The sequence below is a fragment of the Ranitomeya imitator genome, chromosome 4, assembly GCF_032444005.1.
Source record: "Ranitomeya imitator isolate aRanImi1 chromosome 4, aRanImi1.pri, whole genome shotgun sequence".
Taxonomy (NCBI): Eukaryota; Metazoa; Chordata; class Amphibia; order Anura; family Dendrobatidae; genus Ranitomeya; species Ranitomeya imitator.
In genome coordinates, this window is record NC_091285.1 from 600852669 (window position 1) to 600870510 (window position 17842).

A 17842-nucleotide genomic window follows, 5' to 3' on the forward strand; every position below is an offset into this window, starting at 1 on the left:
ATGAAGGATCTCAACTTATTCTCTCGAAAGCTGCTTTTTAGAAAACTGCACTACAAGAAAAATTTGTGTGAATTTATGTCCGAGATTGAAAGAGAGACCCTTCATAACTTGGAAGACCTCCTTGAGGAGCAGGAGGAACCCTTGACAAGTAGGTTTCCACCCTCTGCAATGGCCAGATCAACCAGGTTTCCCCCCTTGTCACTTAGTCCGGCCATCGACATCTTTACAAAATTGGTTACAGAGGAGTTCAAGGGGCTGTCCAGAAGACGACGTTTCGATAACCTACCTAGAAATGAAAGGACAGCAATATCTGATCTTCAAAAATTACCTAATGTCGTCTTTAAGGCAGCTGACAAGGGGGGAAACATCGTCATCTGGCCACAAGATAAATATGAGCGTGAAGCATTCCGCCAATTGAGGGATCGGGAGACCTATCGTAAATTATCTTATAATCCGTTAACCTCCTTTGCGCTGGATCTCCAAAGGATTTTAATTTGGGCATTGGATGATGGCCTAATTACTAAACAGGTATTGGAGGGCCTAACGATTAAGTCCCCTAAGATTTCGACTTTCTACTTGCTGCCTAAAATCCACAAGAATGCCCTCGACCCACCCGGGCGTCCTATAGTGTCAGGGATTGGCAGTTTATGCGATCCAATATGTCAATTCATAGATTTCTACTTGAAACCGTTAGTGGAAACTCTTCCTTGTTATGTACGTGACACTACGGACGCCCTGGCTAGGGTCGATGGCATTCTTGTGGATCACGATACACTACTCGTGACGGCCGACGTTGAAAGCCTATATACATGTATTGACCATCGGCATGGTATCGAGGCTGTCCGCCTCTTCCTGGGCGCGTCCGACCGGGCCGGCCCTTTTTGTGAGCTTATCCTCGAGCTGCTGCACTATGTCCTTACCCACAATTTTTTCGTTTTTAAAGATTTATTTTATTTACAGATGCGTGGCACAGCCATGGGCGCGGCCTGTGCGCCCTCGTATGCAAATCTCTTCCTGGGATCATGGGAGAGATTTCTTTTTGGCGACGAGGGCCCGCAGGCCGCCTCCCATGTGCTGTGCTGGCATCGTTACATAGATGATGTTTTTTTCTTGTGGGATGGGACGGTGCAGCAGCTCGAGGACTTTATGGGGACGCTGAATCAGAATGCTCTTAATATCCGGCTGACATACACATTTGACACCAAAAGGGTTAACTTTTTGGATGTCACGTTTGAGGTCGATCACAGTGGCCTTATTCAAACAGATGTGTATCGTAAGCCAACCTCTGTCAATGCACTGATTCACGCGTCCTCGGCTCACAATCCTTCTACAATCAGGGCCGTCCCGGTCGGTCAGTTCCTGAGGATGAGGCGGATTTGCTCGTCGGACAGCAAATTTGAAAGTCGAGCTGCTGATCTTAAGTTAAGGTTTTCTGCACGTGGTTATTCCAATAGATGCATTAAGCAGGGGTACCAACGTGCTCGAGTCACTCCACGTAGGGACCTATTACAGCCCTCCAAGTCTAGAAAAGGGATGCAACATAATGGACCAATAAGATTCATATTGACTTACAACCACAAATGGGAGGAGATGCGCCTTATTATGAAAAAGCACTGGTCCATTCTAAGTGCGGAGCCCTCCTTAGGAGAATCGTTAGGGACAGGCCCATCTATGACAGCAAAGCGGTCAAAGAATTTAAAAGACCTTTTGGCTAAGAGCCACTATGTTCCATCTAGAGATAGTCCGTTTGGAATCGGGAGGCCTGTCACGGGATCTATACCCTGCGGCCACTGCCTGGCCTGCACGAATGTCCTGCGCTGTACCACATTTAGTTCATCCGACGGTAAAACTACATTTGATATTAGACACCGCATTTCATGCGGGAGCACAAATATCATCTATTACGCCACGTGCGGCTGTGCAAAAATTTACGTCGGACTGACATCCAGGGAACTGAGAATACGTGTACGTGAGCACGTGCGGGACATTCGTGCGGCTCGGGCGGTGACCGATCTATCCCTCCTTAAAACCATCCCACGCCATTTCAGGCAATTTCATGGGGGCGATCCCTCATCATTTATGGTGCGGGGGATTGACTTAATACATTTGGGAATCCGAGGGGGGGACTATAAAAAGACCCTCGTGCAAGTGGAGGCCAAATGGATAGTTGTACTAGATACCATGACCCCACGGGGACTTAATGAGTCCCTCTCCTTTTCCTCTTTCCTCTGAGCTTATTGCTCTCTTGGTTCCCAGTCCATTCCTGTATACGTGGTTTTGCACCCATTTGGTGGTGCTTATATCTCTTGTTGTCCTTCCCCCGGTCTCCGGGTGTGTGCTTTTATTGTTTTTATTTGTGTTTTTATTTATGTGTTTCTCACTTTATTTTATTTGTTTGTTGTCCGAAGCAGGATTTCCTCATTATCATCTGCCACTTGCCAATCTAAATCAGCGATGGAATCATTAACGGTGCTGGATTATATGAAAACTATTACGATGGGAATATGCTGTACGAACAAACACATTGGAATGCAGACATGAAGAACTTTGGAAGCAACATCCTTCTCATTTACTCTCATTAAACTGTCTGTGTTGCTGCGATGCATATCATTCCCTACGTATAGATATATATTGAATTTATTAGGCACCTTTATTTTATGTGGGTGAATACTTGTTTCCATTAGTGGTGCATTAGTGGTGCAGTTGGGAGTGCGCCTGCTCTCCGTGCCCCTTGCTCCCTGCTGTGGGGCGGTGCGTCTCTTTCCTCCTCCATGCGGGCGGGGACTGCTCCTCCTCCCCGCTCGCATGTGATGACGATGACGCCCGGCTCCATCTGCAGTGGACTCTGGTGCTGCGGGGCGCATGCGCCGCCATTCCCTTCTGCCATTGGCCGGCCGTACATCACGTGCCGGGTCAAAGGATGATATAAGGTCCTGGCTGGGCAAAGACCTTATCCCCTTGAAAAAGCGGGTTTCCACACCCGCGAAACACGCGTCGGGGGCACTCACGCCCGGTTCTGGACTCCCCATCGTGTGCCTATAGGTGAGCACTCTTCTAGCCTCGGGATACTATGTGTCTGATCATGGGTTACTGTGAGGCATAGGGGTGTGGGTAGGCTGCCCTTATGGGACTTGCTTGTAGCAGGTATACTCGTTACTGTTTATATGGCAGCTGCCCAGCCTAGCATGCAGTGTGGAGTCCTTGGTGCTCTTATGTGTTGTTCCTGCATATAGTATGTGTTTTTTGTGTATTATAATATTCAGTGTGTTAATAAATTTTCTACTTTTATATATACCTCTTGTGTCCTCCGCATTTATAAATGCTCCACCAGTAAAATGAATTAGATTAGATCCTTCATTGTGATCCTTGAATTGTGAATAGCTCCGGCACATCTCTTTCTTTACAAAATCGCCATCTGGTGGCAATTTGCAGAAAGAGAAAAAGAAACATAATTTTCTCATGCTCTATTAAAGGGAACCTGTCAACAGCAAAAACACTATTATCCTGCGATATGGGGTTAATCTGCAGGGTTAATAGCGTTATTAACCTTCCTAGCGCCAGCACTTAGCTGAACACTGTGGGGAAAAAAATGAACTTTATTCCCCCTTTCAGCATTCAATATCAGTCACAGGGGCAGCGCCACAGAGAATACAGATCACCAGCTGCAAACGAACCCCTGGACCTGACTGATACTTGCTCTGTATTATGGCCGGCTGTCAGTCAGGACCAGGGAAGCGGTCACTGCCCCTGTGACTGATACCGAATGCTGCCGGGGGAGTAAAGTTAATTTTCTCCGGCAGCCTTCAGCTAAGTGCAGGCACCAAGCAGGTTAGTAACGCTATTAACCTGCAGATTGACCCCAAATCTGCAGGTTAATAGCGCTTTTGATGGCAACAGGTTCCCTTTAAATATATAGGTCCCGATTCATTAAGAGCATGTCTTGATGAAGGGTGCACTGGAGTAAGATGTGCCAAATTGATCAACACATGTGCGCCCCTTGATGACTTTGGTGCACCCTTCAGCTGCCGTGTGCTACTGCAAAAAATGTACCCCAGTCAAAGGCTGGAGTACATAACTGTCGCAAATTATACCACTTTTTTTGCATAAGTTATGATAAATTTGTCGGCCTTGCTCCACCGTATCCCATCTCAGCAAAGTTCCATATACTTTCCAAAAGAAATTACATAACGGGACGTCACTGATGTAAAAATGGCAAAAGTTGAAATATTTTTGGGCAGTTATGGGGTGTATGCAACAAAAATTGTAACAGTTCGAAGGTTTGTACCAGAAAACTGGCAACATTTGCTTGATGAATTGGGACCATAATTTATAGATGTTTCTAATGCGACATCTTGGAGACTTTATCTTCTTGCCTGAGGAAAGCTCAAGATGCTCCATGTGTATTAAGACGTCTCTGCCACTTAATACATTTGTCCCATTTCATTAAAGCAGGCTTCTGTTCAAGACTTAGTAAAGTATTTTATTATCAGTTGAAAACATTTTAGAAGATATGTGCAAAATAATTGGATTATATGCAAGGAGAAAATCTTAACGTAGTCACATACAGTGGGGCAAAAAAGTATTTAGTCAGTCAGCAATAGTGCAAGTTCCACCACTTAAAAAGATGAGAGGCGTCTGTAATTTACATCATAGGTAGACCTCAACTATGGGAGACAAACTGAGAAAAAAAAATCCAGAAAATCACATTGTCTGTTTTTTTAGCATTTTATTTGCATATTATGGTGGAAAATAAGTATTTGGTCAGAAACAAAATTTCATCTCAATACTTTGTAATATATCCTTTGTTGGCAATGACAGAGGTCAAACGTTTTCTGTAAGTCTTCACAAGGTTGCCACACACTGTTGTTGGTATGTTGGCCCATTCCTCCATGCAGATCTCCTCTAGAGCAGTGATGTTTTTGGCTTTTCGCTTGGCAACACGGACTTTCAACTCCCTCCAAAGGTTTTCTATAGGGTTGAGATCTGGAGACTGGCTAGGCCACTCCAGGACCTTTAAATGCTTCTTACGAAGCCACTCCTTCGTTGCCCTGGCGGTGTGCTTTGGATCATTGTCATGTTGAAAGACCCAGCCACGTTTCATCTTCAATGCCCTTGCTGATGGAAGGAGGTTTGCACTCAAAATCTCACGATACATGGCCCCATTCATTCTTTCATGCACCCGGATCAGTCGTCCTGGCCCCTTTGCAGAGAAACAGCCCCAAAGCATGATGTTTCCACCACCATGCATTACAGTAGGTATGGTGTTTGATGGATGCAACTCAGTATTCTTTTTCCTCCAAACACGACAAGTTGTGTTTCTACCAAACAGTTCCAGTTTGGTTTCATCAGACCATAGGACATTCTCCCAATACTCGTCTGGATCATCCAAATGCTCTCTAGCAAACTTCAGACGGGCCCGGACATGTACTGGCTTAAGCAGTGGGACACGTCTGACACTGCAGGATCTGAGTCTATGGTGGCGTAGTGTGTTACTTATGGTAGGCCTTGTTACATTGGTCCCAACTCTCTGCAGTTCATTCACTAGGTCCCCCCGCGTGGTTCTGGGATTTTGGCTCACCGTTCTTGTGATCATTCTGACCCCACGGGGTGGGATTTTGCGTGGAGCCCCAGATCGAGGGAGATTATCAGTGGTCTTGTATGTCTTCCATTTTCTAATTATTGCTCCCACTGTTGATTTCTTCACTCCAAGCTGGTTGGCTATTGCAGATTCAGTCTTCCCAGCCTGGTGCAGGGCTACAATTTTGTTTCTGGTGTCCTTTGACAGCTCTTTGGTCTTCACCATAGTGGAGTTTGGAGTCAGACTGTTTGAGGGTGTGCACCGGTGTCTTTTTATACTGATAACAAGTTTAAACAGGTGCCATTACTACAGGTAATGAGTGGAGGAAAGAGGAGACTCTTAAAGAAGAAGTTACAGGTCTGTGAGAGCCAGAAATCTTGATTGTTTGTTTCTGACCAAATACTTATTTTCCACAATAATATGCAAAAAAAAATGATAAAAAAACAGACAATGTGATTTTCTGGATTTTTTTTCTCAGTTTGTCTCCCATAGTTGAGGTCTACCTATGATGTAAATTACAGACGCCTCTCATCTTTTTAAGTGGTGGAACTTGCACTATTGCTGACTGACTAAATACTTTTTTGCCCCACTGTACATCAAATATTGTCAAAGACCAGTCATCTGATATGTGGTGGGCCATGGATGATCAGCTAATCCCTCCAAATTTGATTGGTCCTGCTGATAGATATATCATTCTGTTGCCATGTCAGAGGGTACATGACTAGTGCTACCACAGCTTTCTTACCTCATCACTATCCACTTCATCTTTCTTCTTATTGGTCTTGTCTTCTTGCTTTTTCTTTTCCTTTTCTGGTAATATGTCATCCAACCAGGCAAGGTCATGTTGGCTGAACACCCAGTCAAGCATCTTCCTCACCATCATAAGGCCAAGGATCTGGGAAGACACCGGATATATGACCCAAGTTAGAACTAAATTAATGGATAAAACTAAGGGTACTTTCACACTAGCGTTTTTTGTAAATCCGTCACAATGCGTCGTTTTGCAGAAAAAACGCATCCTGCAAAAGTGCTTGCAGGATGCATTTTTCCCCCATAGACTTCTATTGGCGACGCATTTGCGACAGATTTGCACACTTCGCATCCGTCTTGCGACGAATGCGTCGTGCTTTGGCAGACCGTCGGGAAAAAAAAACCCTCCATGTAACGTTTTTTTCTCCCGACGGACCGCTTTTTCCGAACGCGCATGCGCGGCCGGAACTCCGCCCCCACCTACCCGCACCTTACAATGGGGCAGCAGATGCGCCGGAAAAATGCATCCGCTGCACCCATTGTGCAAAGCATTAAACGCTAGCGTCGGAATCTCTCCCCGACGCATTGCGACGGGGAGATTCCGACGCTAGTGTGAAAGAAGCCTAAGGCATCAAAATTATGAATTAACACCTGTGGAGTTATATACTTAACAAAAAAGTGTGAAACAACTGAAAATATGTCTTATATTCTAGGTCCTTCAAAGTAGCCACCTTTTGCTTTGATGACTGCTTTGCACACTCTTGGCATTCTCTTGTTGAGCTTCAAGAGGTAGTCACCGGGAATGGTTTTCACTTCACAGGTGTGCCCTGTCAGGTTTAATAAGTGGGATTTCTTCCCTTATAAATGGGGTTGGGACCATGAGTTGTGTTGTGTAGAAGTCTGGTGGATACACAGCTGATAGTCCTACTGAATAGACTGTTAGAATTTGTATTATGGCAAGAAAAAAGCAGCTAAGTAAAGCAAAACGAGTGGCCATCATTACTTTAAGAAATGAAGGTCAGTCAGTCCAAAAAATTGGGAAAACTTTGAAAATGTCCCCAAGTGCAGTTGCAAAAACCATCAAGCGCTACAAAGAAACTGGCTCACATGAGGACCGCTCAGGAAAAGGAAGACCAAGAGTCACCTCTGCTTCTGAGGATAAGTTTATCCGAGTCATCAGCCTCAGAAATCGCAGGTTAACAGCAGCTCAGATTAGAGACCAGGTTAATGCCACACAGAGTTCTAGCAGCAGACACATCTCTACAACAGCTGTTAAGAGGAGACTTTGTGCAGCAGGCCTTCATGGTAAAATAGCTGCTAGGAAACCACTGCTAAGGACAGGCAACAAGCAGAAGAGACTTGTTTGGGCTAAAGAACACAAGGAATGGACATCAGACCAGTGGAAATCTGTGCTTTGGTCTGATGAGTCAAAATTTGAGATCTTTGGTTCCAACCACCGTGTCTTTGTGCGATGCAGAAAAGGTGAACGGATGGACTCTACATGCGTGGTTCCCACCGTGAAGCATGGAGGGGGAGGTGTGATGCGTGGGGGTGCTTTGCTGGTTACACTGTTGGGGATTTATTCAAAATTGAAGGCATACTGAACCAGCATGACTACCACAGCATCTTGCAGCGGCATGCTATTCCATCCGGTTTGCGTTTAGTTGGACCATCATTTATTTTTCAACAGGACAATGACCCCAAACACACCTCCAGGCTGTGTAAGGGCTATTTGACCAAGAAGCAGAGTGATGGGGTGCTACGCCAGATGACCTGGCCTCCACAGTCACCAGACCTGAACCCAATCAAGATGGTTTGGGGTGAGCTGGACCGCAGAGTGAAGGCAAAAGGGCCAACAAGTGCTAAGCATCTCTGGGAACTCCTTCAAGATTGTTGGAAGACCATTTCCGGTGAATGGTGTGCAAAGCAGTCATCAAAGCAAAGGGTGGATACTTTGAAGAACCTAGAATATAAGACATATTTTCAGTTGTTTTTTTAACTTTTTAAAGTTAAGTATACAATTCCACATGTCATGGTTTTGATGCCTTCAGTGTGAATTTACAATTTTCATAGTCATGAAAATACAGAAAAATCTTTAAATGAGAAGGTGTGTCCAAACTTTTGCTCTGTACTGTATATATATATATATATATATATATATACACTGTAAAGTAAATTAGAGCAGCACAAAGAAAGAGTCCGGGTGCAGAGCCCCCCAGGCAAATACCAAACCTCAATTATAAATATCCTGAAAAATTGGAGGCAGCACACCGTTTGTAGTGAAAAGGGGCTATTTAATCAGCCCAGAAAGCGACGCTTTAGTCCCAACAGGAACCTTTCTCAAGCCTTGAAGTCTGGTGGATACACACCATCACACCTCCTTCTCCATGCTTCACTACAAACGGTGTGCTGCCTCCAATTTTTCTGGATATATATATATATATATATATATACACAAATAAATAAATATATATATATATATATATATATATATACACAAACACAGTGGGTACGGAAAGTTATTCAGACCCCTTTACATTTTTCACTCTTTGTTTTATTGCAGCCATTTGGTAAATTAAAGAAAGTTCATTTTTTTCTTATTAATATACACTGTGCACCCCATATTGACTGAAAAAAAACAGAAATGTAGTAATTTTTGCAAATTTATTAAAAAAGAAAAACTGAAATATCACATGGTCATAAGTATTCAGTCCCTTTGCTCAGACACTCATATTTAAGTCACTTGCTGTCCAATTCCTTGTGATTTTCCTTGAGAAGAATTTCTGCAGTACTCAAGGTTCCTAAAAGCACAGTGGCCTCCATAATCCTTAAATGGAAGATGTTTGGGACCACCAGAAGTCTTCCTAGACCTGGCTTCACCCAACCACTAGCCATGAGTGGAGAAAAAGTTTTGGTGTTATCATTCATATTCTCTGAAAAAAGGCCAAGAAAGCAAAAATTCTGCCAGGGTATGTAAACATTTGAGCACAACTGTAGAAGACAACAAAAGCCCCCAACAGAACCTTTTCACTCAGAATTGGGCCCAGTCCAGTTTTTGCCTGCGTGTAAGTCATTTTGAGCTTTTTTCTCAAATGAAAATCGATTGGAGGCCTCATTGCAAATATGAACACTACCCAATGCAGAACCAGACAGGATGTCCAGAGAGAGAGATAGAGATGCTCTTGGTAATCTAATAAGGTATACGAAAGTGGGTTTTCTAAAGACTACAACCCCTTTAAGCAAGTTATAGTTTTTAAAGGCGTTCACAGAATTATCCTACATAATTCACCCAAGCAAGGACAAGAAAGAACACACAAAAACTGAGCTTGGTTTGAGTTGGTATACATGCAGCACATAAACGCATGTTCACATTGGCCATAAAACATACAAAACCTACAAGAAACAAAATAAGCAAAAACCCTGCTGTAACTAAATAAGTAAAAAGCAAAAGTGCATTTAAATAATACAGAGTTCTTAGTAATACTGTTTTTGATCAAAAATAGCATAAAAGCCATCCAACCGCGACAAGGTGATCCTGATCAGAACGGTCTTACACTGTCTAATATTAAAAAACACCCTGTGTCAAAGTTGACCTCAGTGTGTGAATAAGGGCAGGCAAAAGGACCAGGTAGGAAGGCTTTTATGCTATTTTTGATCAAAACAGTATTACTATGAACTCTGTATTATTTAAAAGGACAAGAAAACTCTGTATGATGATGGCCAAATGACCTTTGGGGAAAACAGTTTCCTCCTGTCTCCATTTCAGTCAGTGCCCCAGATCCCCTAACTTCACTTCAAGCAATCTAACAGATATTTAGTGGATATTAATCCCCTTTATGTTTTACATTTAACATCTATAGATTCCACAATTGTTTCTCACCATGATGGGGAAAATGATGGCAGCCACCGTAGACTTAAGAACCCACAGAACAGCGAGACAGACGATCTGGACAAGGGTGAAGAGATGAACTCGACGTAGAGGAACGTGCCGCAGATATGCATAGTCAGGTTGGTGCTTTGCAGGCATCATGAAGAGCTTACAACGGTCCCAGAACTGACAAGAAGGGAAATAATTAATACTCTGTTTTTCAATAATATTTTCTATAAGTATACCAATATACCGTAGATCACAATCACGATCTAATTCTAAAAGGGCTGTTCCCATCTAAAAAAGTGATGGCATATTGCTAGGGCATGCTGTCACTTTTTGATCAGTAAGGACCCTGATCGGTTCTGAAAATGAAGGGACTGTGGTGCTGGTGAAATATTGGTTCTCTGTGCAGGGTAAGTAAATATGGGGGAATATGGGAATATCCCTATAAGATGATAATTACTAGGCTGCTTAGGGCTAAGGAATAGAAAACTATTCCTTCGAGAACTTGACATATGGTAAAGCAACATTTTAAAATACTTGGTGCTGTCCTTTCTCTTTGCATCTAAAACAGCAGATTGGCGGGTACCCTAAAATGGAGAATTGGGGGGAAAGGTGAAACAAAAGTAGGTCGGTCCTCAGGTATGATTGCTCCTTACACACCATCACATGTTACATTTCAGTCTGTGGCCGAAAAGATGACTTTAAGGGCTCGTGGACACGGCCATATTTTGGGTCCAAGTGCTTTTTGGGAAAAAAAGTTATTCAATTGGTCAGTGCAGATAAGCAATTTTTTTCACTGACCAAATCTGCATGGGAAAAGAATGGCGGCATACACTAATTTCTTACATAAATTGGATGAGACTCGCCCATTCAAGTCTATGAGTGTGTGAAAAAAATCAGATGCCATACAGAGCCACGGTACAGTGTCCGATTTTTACACATATATTGCAATTCTGTAACATGGGAAACGACAAATGGTCTGGTAAATGATTAATAACTGCTGCTATATAAAAATGATTTATATACGGACTGCATATAGAGGGCACACAGAGAGAATGAGATCGTTTCACTTTTTTGGATAAAACACTGAATGAGGCTATTGAATGGCTAAGTGATGGCAGTGTATGATTGAATGGATTATTACTACTCAATAACATTCTCAGATCTTGCTATTGATTTACTGGCTATATTTGTTGTCTCTAAAGCACCAAATTATTCTGCAGCACTATAGAAATCCCCTGAATAAGCAACAACACAAATACGCAAAATGCTCGTTGTTTTTTTCATGTCTGACAGCGAGATCTGGTACACTTCATGATGGGGAAGATGGATTTCTCAGCATTCTGCATATGTAACTGACTTTTTGTATAGCATTACTATGACCACAGTGGTCTTTATTTAACATAGGGGATATTTTCCCTTCAATTTAGATACAGTCATTCATTACCAATTTGCACCTGCTGGATTTTTTGTTATTCGCTATAGAAATGTTGTAGTCCCTCTCATTCGTCACTTTCCCTAATCCAATGTAATTTCCTTACCTCAAAAACCAAAGTACAATTTCATAATAATTCAATGAACTAATAAGTGTGTTTCGAAGCTACAGAACCTGAAGGAAACACACCCAAACATAGGAAGAACGTACAATCTTGCAGATGTTCTCCATGCTTGGAATCAACAAGGCAACAGTGCTAACTACAGAGAATCGGTGCTGAGTGATTTTCCACGAATCCTCGCAATAAAGCAATAATTTCAAATTTGTCATCATGTGGCAGTTGCCCCCTTCCTCTTGGTCATTTGGTTCCATAGCTGCAGATACTACTTTTTGTAGTTTCTCAATGTGTCCGTCTTGTAGGTTAACACTTTTTAGCCAAAATATCAGTATGTTAAGTTACAAATCCTGATTCTTACCTGGATTCCATTGAGTGAAGCAACACCCATGTACAGGAAAATGCCATAGAGGACAGGCATCGGGATGTACTAAAAAAAAGGGTCACAAATAAGCTTCAGTTAACAACTACAAAGCAAAGAACATAACTGCATCATTTATATGGTCAGGATCTTGGACATTTTTCATTGTAAAGAATTATTTTGGTTTCATTCATATCTGCATTCTTCACTTTCATTATTCTGTTGTGTCGTAGGAGCACAACACGGGAAATGACGGCAGTGCTGGCTCTTGGCCATGACTGACACCAACAAGGCCCATTAGAACCCATTGACTATTGTGGGATGGGTTCGGCTTCTAGCATGGTGTCCGTCCTGTTGCCAGACAAATCAGCTCAGAATACCTTACTTTTTTTTATCCAGTATTTATAACAGAATCTGCAATGGAACCTCCGATACATATGGAAACAGAAATTACATTAAGGCAGCCCTCTTATGAGACTGGGAGACTTTAACGAGGGTTTCCGCTATGTTATTAAAGTTAGCAGTGGAACACCATTCCTATAAAAAATAAAGCCATACTTTCCACTGGAATCTGCCCCATCTCCAGCCCTGCTTCTCTAATGGTCCCTGCTGGACCAGAAGTAATGACATCATGACCACTAGTGACCTGACCGCTTAGGATACCGATTGACTGAAAGCTCAGGAGCTTTAAAAGGAATCTGTCAGTAGGATCAACCCTCCTAAGGCCTCGATATGGACATATAGGTCATAGAAAACTGAATAAAGTGATACCTTGATATCTGCAATCTGATGTCTTATTCATGGAAAATCCATGTTTTTCTTGCATGTAAATATGTAAATGAACTGTTAAGATCTAGGGGCCAGACACTGATCTGCATGAGAATCTGCCTCCAGAGCTTACTTTAAATGAAACGGTGTGTAACCATTGTGAGACATGTAACTAGGAGAGCAGACTGTCAGTCATTACGTGTTTCACACTGGTAATGCCTCCTTTCATTTAAAGTAAGTTCTGGATGGAGATTCTCAGGGAGATCTACAGTATGTCCGGCCCATAGATCTTAACAGCTCATTTACATATAAGAAAAACATGGCTATCTTGGGAATAAGACATCAGATTGCAGATATTAAGGTATCATTTTATTTGTCTTTCAATGACCTGTCTCTGTAGACGATCACTGAGAGAGGACCTCGATTTATAACACATTCACTGACTGAGGTGGACTAATACAATAAAATATTGCATTTATTATTAATGGTTAGAACTTAATTTTCAAATGCATCGTGCTATATACAGTCTATCCACTGTAGCCCCACTCCACATAGGGTCATACTATGGATACTAATGCTGGGTAAAAGAAAACCCATGTGTCCCATCCTATTGTCTTTCTTCTGTCACGATATTTATTCCACAAATAATAGTGATGTTACATTAGGGAGTTTTTATTGTTTATAATATCCCAGCATTATCCCAAGGTATCCTATTAGTGCTATAAGTAACCTGGATTATATTATACCAGTTGTCTGATAGTATTAAAATAATGTCCTCTCAATGTACCGTATATTTTTTAAAGAATATTGTGCTATGCCCTCAACGCCTCTATAGCACAACTATATTAGGCAATTCCTAATCACTTGAAACTCTTCCCCTAATATATTTAGGTTTTGGTCCTCTATAGACCCAGACCTAATTGACAGAATTTAATACACAGGTGTAAACCTAAAAGACTGCCCTGTGCTTATACTCCTATATTGATATCGGATCATTCTATAAATTAGCATCAAGGTTTAATATTCACCTAACCTCTGTGCTAAATATTTATATATCACCTCAATGCGTTTCGCCCCTAAAACACACATCAGGAGGCTTATATTCTAACTAGATGGAGGCCCGATGCTATTGCATCGGGAGGGCGGTTATGTCACGATGGGGGCAGGCATGCAGCGCTGTTGCTGCCTAATGGCATCCTGTGATAATCTAATGACTTTTGCATCAGGGGACTCATGTGCTTGACACCTACGCTTATATGCATTGTTTTTGTCCTAGCAATGCTGTTGTTCTTCAAGAGTCTCATTTGCCCTTTATTGTCTTCGACGTTGTGCCTTTGCTGCTTTCCTTTCATTGTCATTGGCGTACTTTTTAGGAGGAGCCATGTTGGCATTGATATTTGCTTTTTAAAGGAGTTTTCCCATGAACAAAAGTTCATTTTAAAAATTACCTGTGTCTGAGGTAAAATATTTTTTTAAAAACAGTCAGTGAAATATTTTACCTCACAAAATGAATCCACTGTGATCCCTTGCTGTAATGTCAGTATTGTCTTTTGCTTCCTCCCCTGCCCAGGAGATGTGGTACGCTCCGTACATGGTCAGACACAGTCAATTTTTAAAATGAACTTTCGTTTGTAGGAAACCCCCATTAATGTGACCGGCTTCCTCTGCCTGTAGACACGCGCCGGGATCAGCTGAATGATTCACTGCACCTGTGCGTAATTTGCGCAGTCGCAGTAAATCAGACCGCCGCCATCTTTGTGCAGACAGATAGTCACATTAAAACTGCACATGCGCTCCTCCTGTACAAAGATGGCGGCGGTCAGTGAATCATTCGGCTGATCCCGGCAGCATGTTCGCGACGGTGTTCCGCTGGTGGTACCGCGCAAGAGGTTGGTACCAGCAGCAGTTTCCATATTGAGACACCCATCACTTGGGTGTCCCAATATGGCGGTCGGTGAACTTCCTCCACTTGGAATTCTGGGATACGGTGACATCTGGATAGAACAGGAAATGAAAACATTACAAGGAAATTATATAAATAGATACATTTATGCATATACAGACATTACAAGAACAGGAGCAGTAATGATTACACTCCCAGCCGCGATAAGAAACGCATTGAGGTGATACATAAATATTTAGCAGAGGTTAGGCGAATATTAAACCCTGATGCTAATTTATAGAATGCTCCGATATCAATATAAGAGTAGAAGCACGGGGCAGTCTTTTAGGTTTACACCTGTGTGTTAAATTCTGTCAATTAGGTCAGGGTCTATAGAGGACCAGAACCTAAATATGTTAGGAGAAGGGTTTCAATTGATTAGGAATTGCCTAATACAGTTGGTTCTATAGGCGTTGAGGGCATAGTGCAATATTCTTTAAAAATACACATTGATTTAAAGATCTTAAACTTAAATATAAACTATCAAGTACAGACGTTTTAGACTTTTTGTTCTTAAAGTATAAGATACAAAGCCTTTTAATCAGCAAATCCCCCTTTCTGAAGTAGTCGGTTTACTTTTAAGCATCATTAAATCACAAATTTTCTGGAATGCAAAAAGTTTACACAATTGCTTCAACAATGATATTTCTTTAGAAAAAAAAAATCTTAAACAACTAAATGGGAAACTGATCTAAAGGAATCGTTCTCATTAGACCAATGGGTGAATGGTTTGAAATTTTCATATGCTTCTAATATCTCTATGATATCTCTATATTGGAGGAATTGTGGTCGTTCTAACAATTTTATTTCTTAAATTACGGTACTTAAAAAGAATGTATCTATAACTCCCCAAATAGCCCTTTCACTAAATGTGGAAAACTTTGATCCTTCTTCCAGACCTATCCTGATTTATATTTTCCTTGTGGTTAAAAATTCAATTGCATTAAAAAAAAAAAGGTTCCCAGAAAATTCCTAGACATTGTTGAAAAAATATAATTACACAAATCATTTGAATATATGTATGCTTTAGTTAACAACCTTTAAAAAAATATAAGAAAAAATGGGATGGTTGGGATCTTGCTTTTCCTTAATCTGTATAATACTATCTTGGTATAATGTGTTTTATTTTTCTATATCTCTGTACTTACTGCCGTGAATTATATATTGTATATGTTTTAGATTTGCTTTTCATTGTTATTGTTAATTTTGGGATGTTGTATTATGTATTTATTTTATTTTTAGTTTCTTTTATTTATAATACTCAAGATTTTATAAACTCAGTTCTCCCTCCCTTTCCCTTCCCATTTTCCTTTTTTTCTGATGTCCACTCCTAATAAATATTTCCTTCTATATTACCCTTTCTTTCCCTTTTCCTCACCCATATATTAATATTAAAATTTCAATAAGAATTACTGAAACAAAAAATATACTTTGAGAGTTAAACTAATGGCTGAACAGTACGCCTGTCATAGAAAGAGTTGGCATAAATGGTACATTTTCTGTTCTCATTTTATTTTTAACTAATTTGAATATTTTTAGTTCTGTTACTTTTGTTCTCTGATTTTGTTCTTTTTTGTTTTATAATTGATTCAAATTAATTTTTGTGTACCGTATATACTCGTGTATAAACGGAGTTTTTCAGCACGTGTTTGTGCTGAAAATGCCCCCCTCAGCTTATACATGAGTCATTGTCCCAGAAGACCACGGGGGAGGGGAAACGGCGGAGCAGTAGGTCACAGGAGGCAGGAGTCGGCTGCTGCGGCTAAAACCTGTGCTAGCCACTGCTAAAGAGAAATGAATATTCACTGCATTGGCAATGAATATTCATGCCTCTTATAGCGTGCATAGTGTCAGCTGCAGTCGTCGGCTTCCAGTAGCTGCCGGGCGATCACGGGTGCGCGTTACTTAAGAGTTATGAATATTCACCTCTCTCCACTCTCATAGGCGTGGAGAGAGGTGAATATTCATTACCTTAATGAGCCAGGACACATGATCACTCGGCTGCAGGAGCTGCTTGCACCGGAACAAGATTCTGCGAGGGCGCACAGGGAAGGTAAGTAGGATGTTTTTTTTTTAAATGCTTTTCTCATGGGAGCCATGCATGCAAGGATAGGGATGAGGAGCCATGCAGACAAGGAAGGGGATGATGAGCCATGCAGACAAGGATGGGGTAAGGAGCCATGCAAATAAGGATGGGGATGAGGAAACATGCATACCAGGACGGGGATGATGGGCCAATGCATACCCGGCTTATACTCGAGTCATTAAGTTTTTCCAGTTTTTCATGGCAAAATTAGGTGCCTCGGCTTATACTCGGGTCAGATTATACACGAGTATGTATGGTATTATATAAATGACCGAGGTCCCGTTAATAGAGAATTATGTGTCACTCTACTTGAACTTTGGGGTGGAATCTATCTCTTCTTTAGATCTGTCTTTTCAATTGAGGTTGATAATTGTTATAAAGAAGTATTTGTTTTCTGTAAATGGCTAAGCATTTGATGGGGTAGAGAATAAAATGTACCTTGAGTATTGGTGCCAAAAATACTGAGATCCCAGTGAGAACAAATACGATAATTCCGGTCACTCTTTGTTCCCTATAACATAAAGGGAAAGATGTGTTCAATCCTAAGATTGTGGTTCAGAAGCTTTTACTGAGTGTTCCAGAAACGGTCAACTTATACTAATAATAAGAGAGTGGAAGCGAAATTCTCAGGATTTGGAAATCCAGGAGTCTATAAAATCCAAATGGCCTCAAGAAAGGCAATTATAATATGACAAATTTGATCATAAATAGATTATTTATTACAAAAAAGGCAACAATTTAAAAAAAAAATACAAAAACAAAACATAATTCATACAATACAGATTAAAATACAAAGTGTAGGAGAAAAGAACAAACCAAATTCATTATTGCATGTGATGGGTAATTAAAGGGACACTGTCACCTGAATTTGGAGGGAACAATCTTCAGCCATGGAGGCGGGGTTTTGGGGTTTTTGATTCACCCTTTCCTTAC

The 17842-nt window shown here is 41.3% G+C and overlaps 1 protein-coding gene across 4 annotated transcripts in view; it reads right to left on the reverse strand.

The window, feature by feature from the left end:
* The window catches only part of SLC4A5 (solute carrier family 4 member 5), a 146017-nt gene that overhangs the window by 10655 nt on the left and 117520 nt on the right, over positions 1 to 17842 (reverse strand). For all 4 annotated transcript variants that reach the window (XM_069766522.1, XM_069766521.1, XM_069766520.1 and 1 more), the window contains 4 exons: positions 17348 to 17420; positions 12114 to 12182; positions 10209 to 10382; positions 6324 to 6473 (listed from right to left, as the gene is read on the reverse strand). In XM_069766522.1, coding sequence (XP_069622623.1) covers positions 6324 to 6473; positions 10209 to 10382; positions 12114 to 12182; positions 17348 to 17420 — 466 coding nt within the window. The remainder of the gene's footprint in view (positions 1 to 6323; positions 6474 to 10208; positions 10383 to 12113; positions 12183 to 17347; positions 17421 to 17842) is intronic.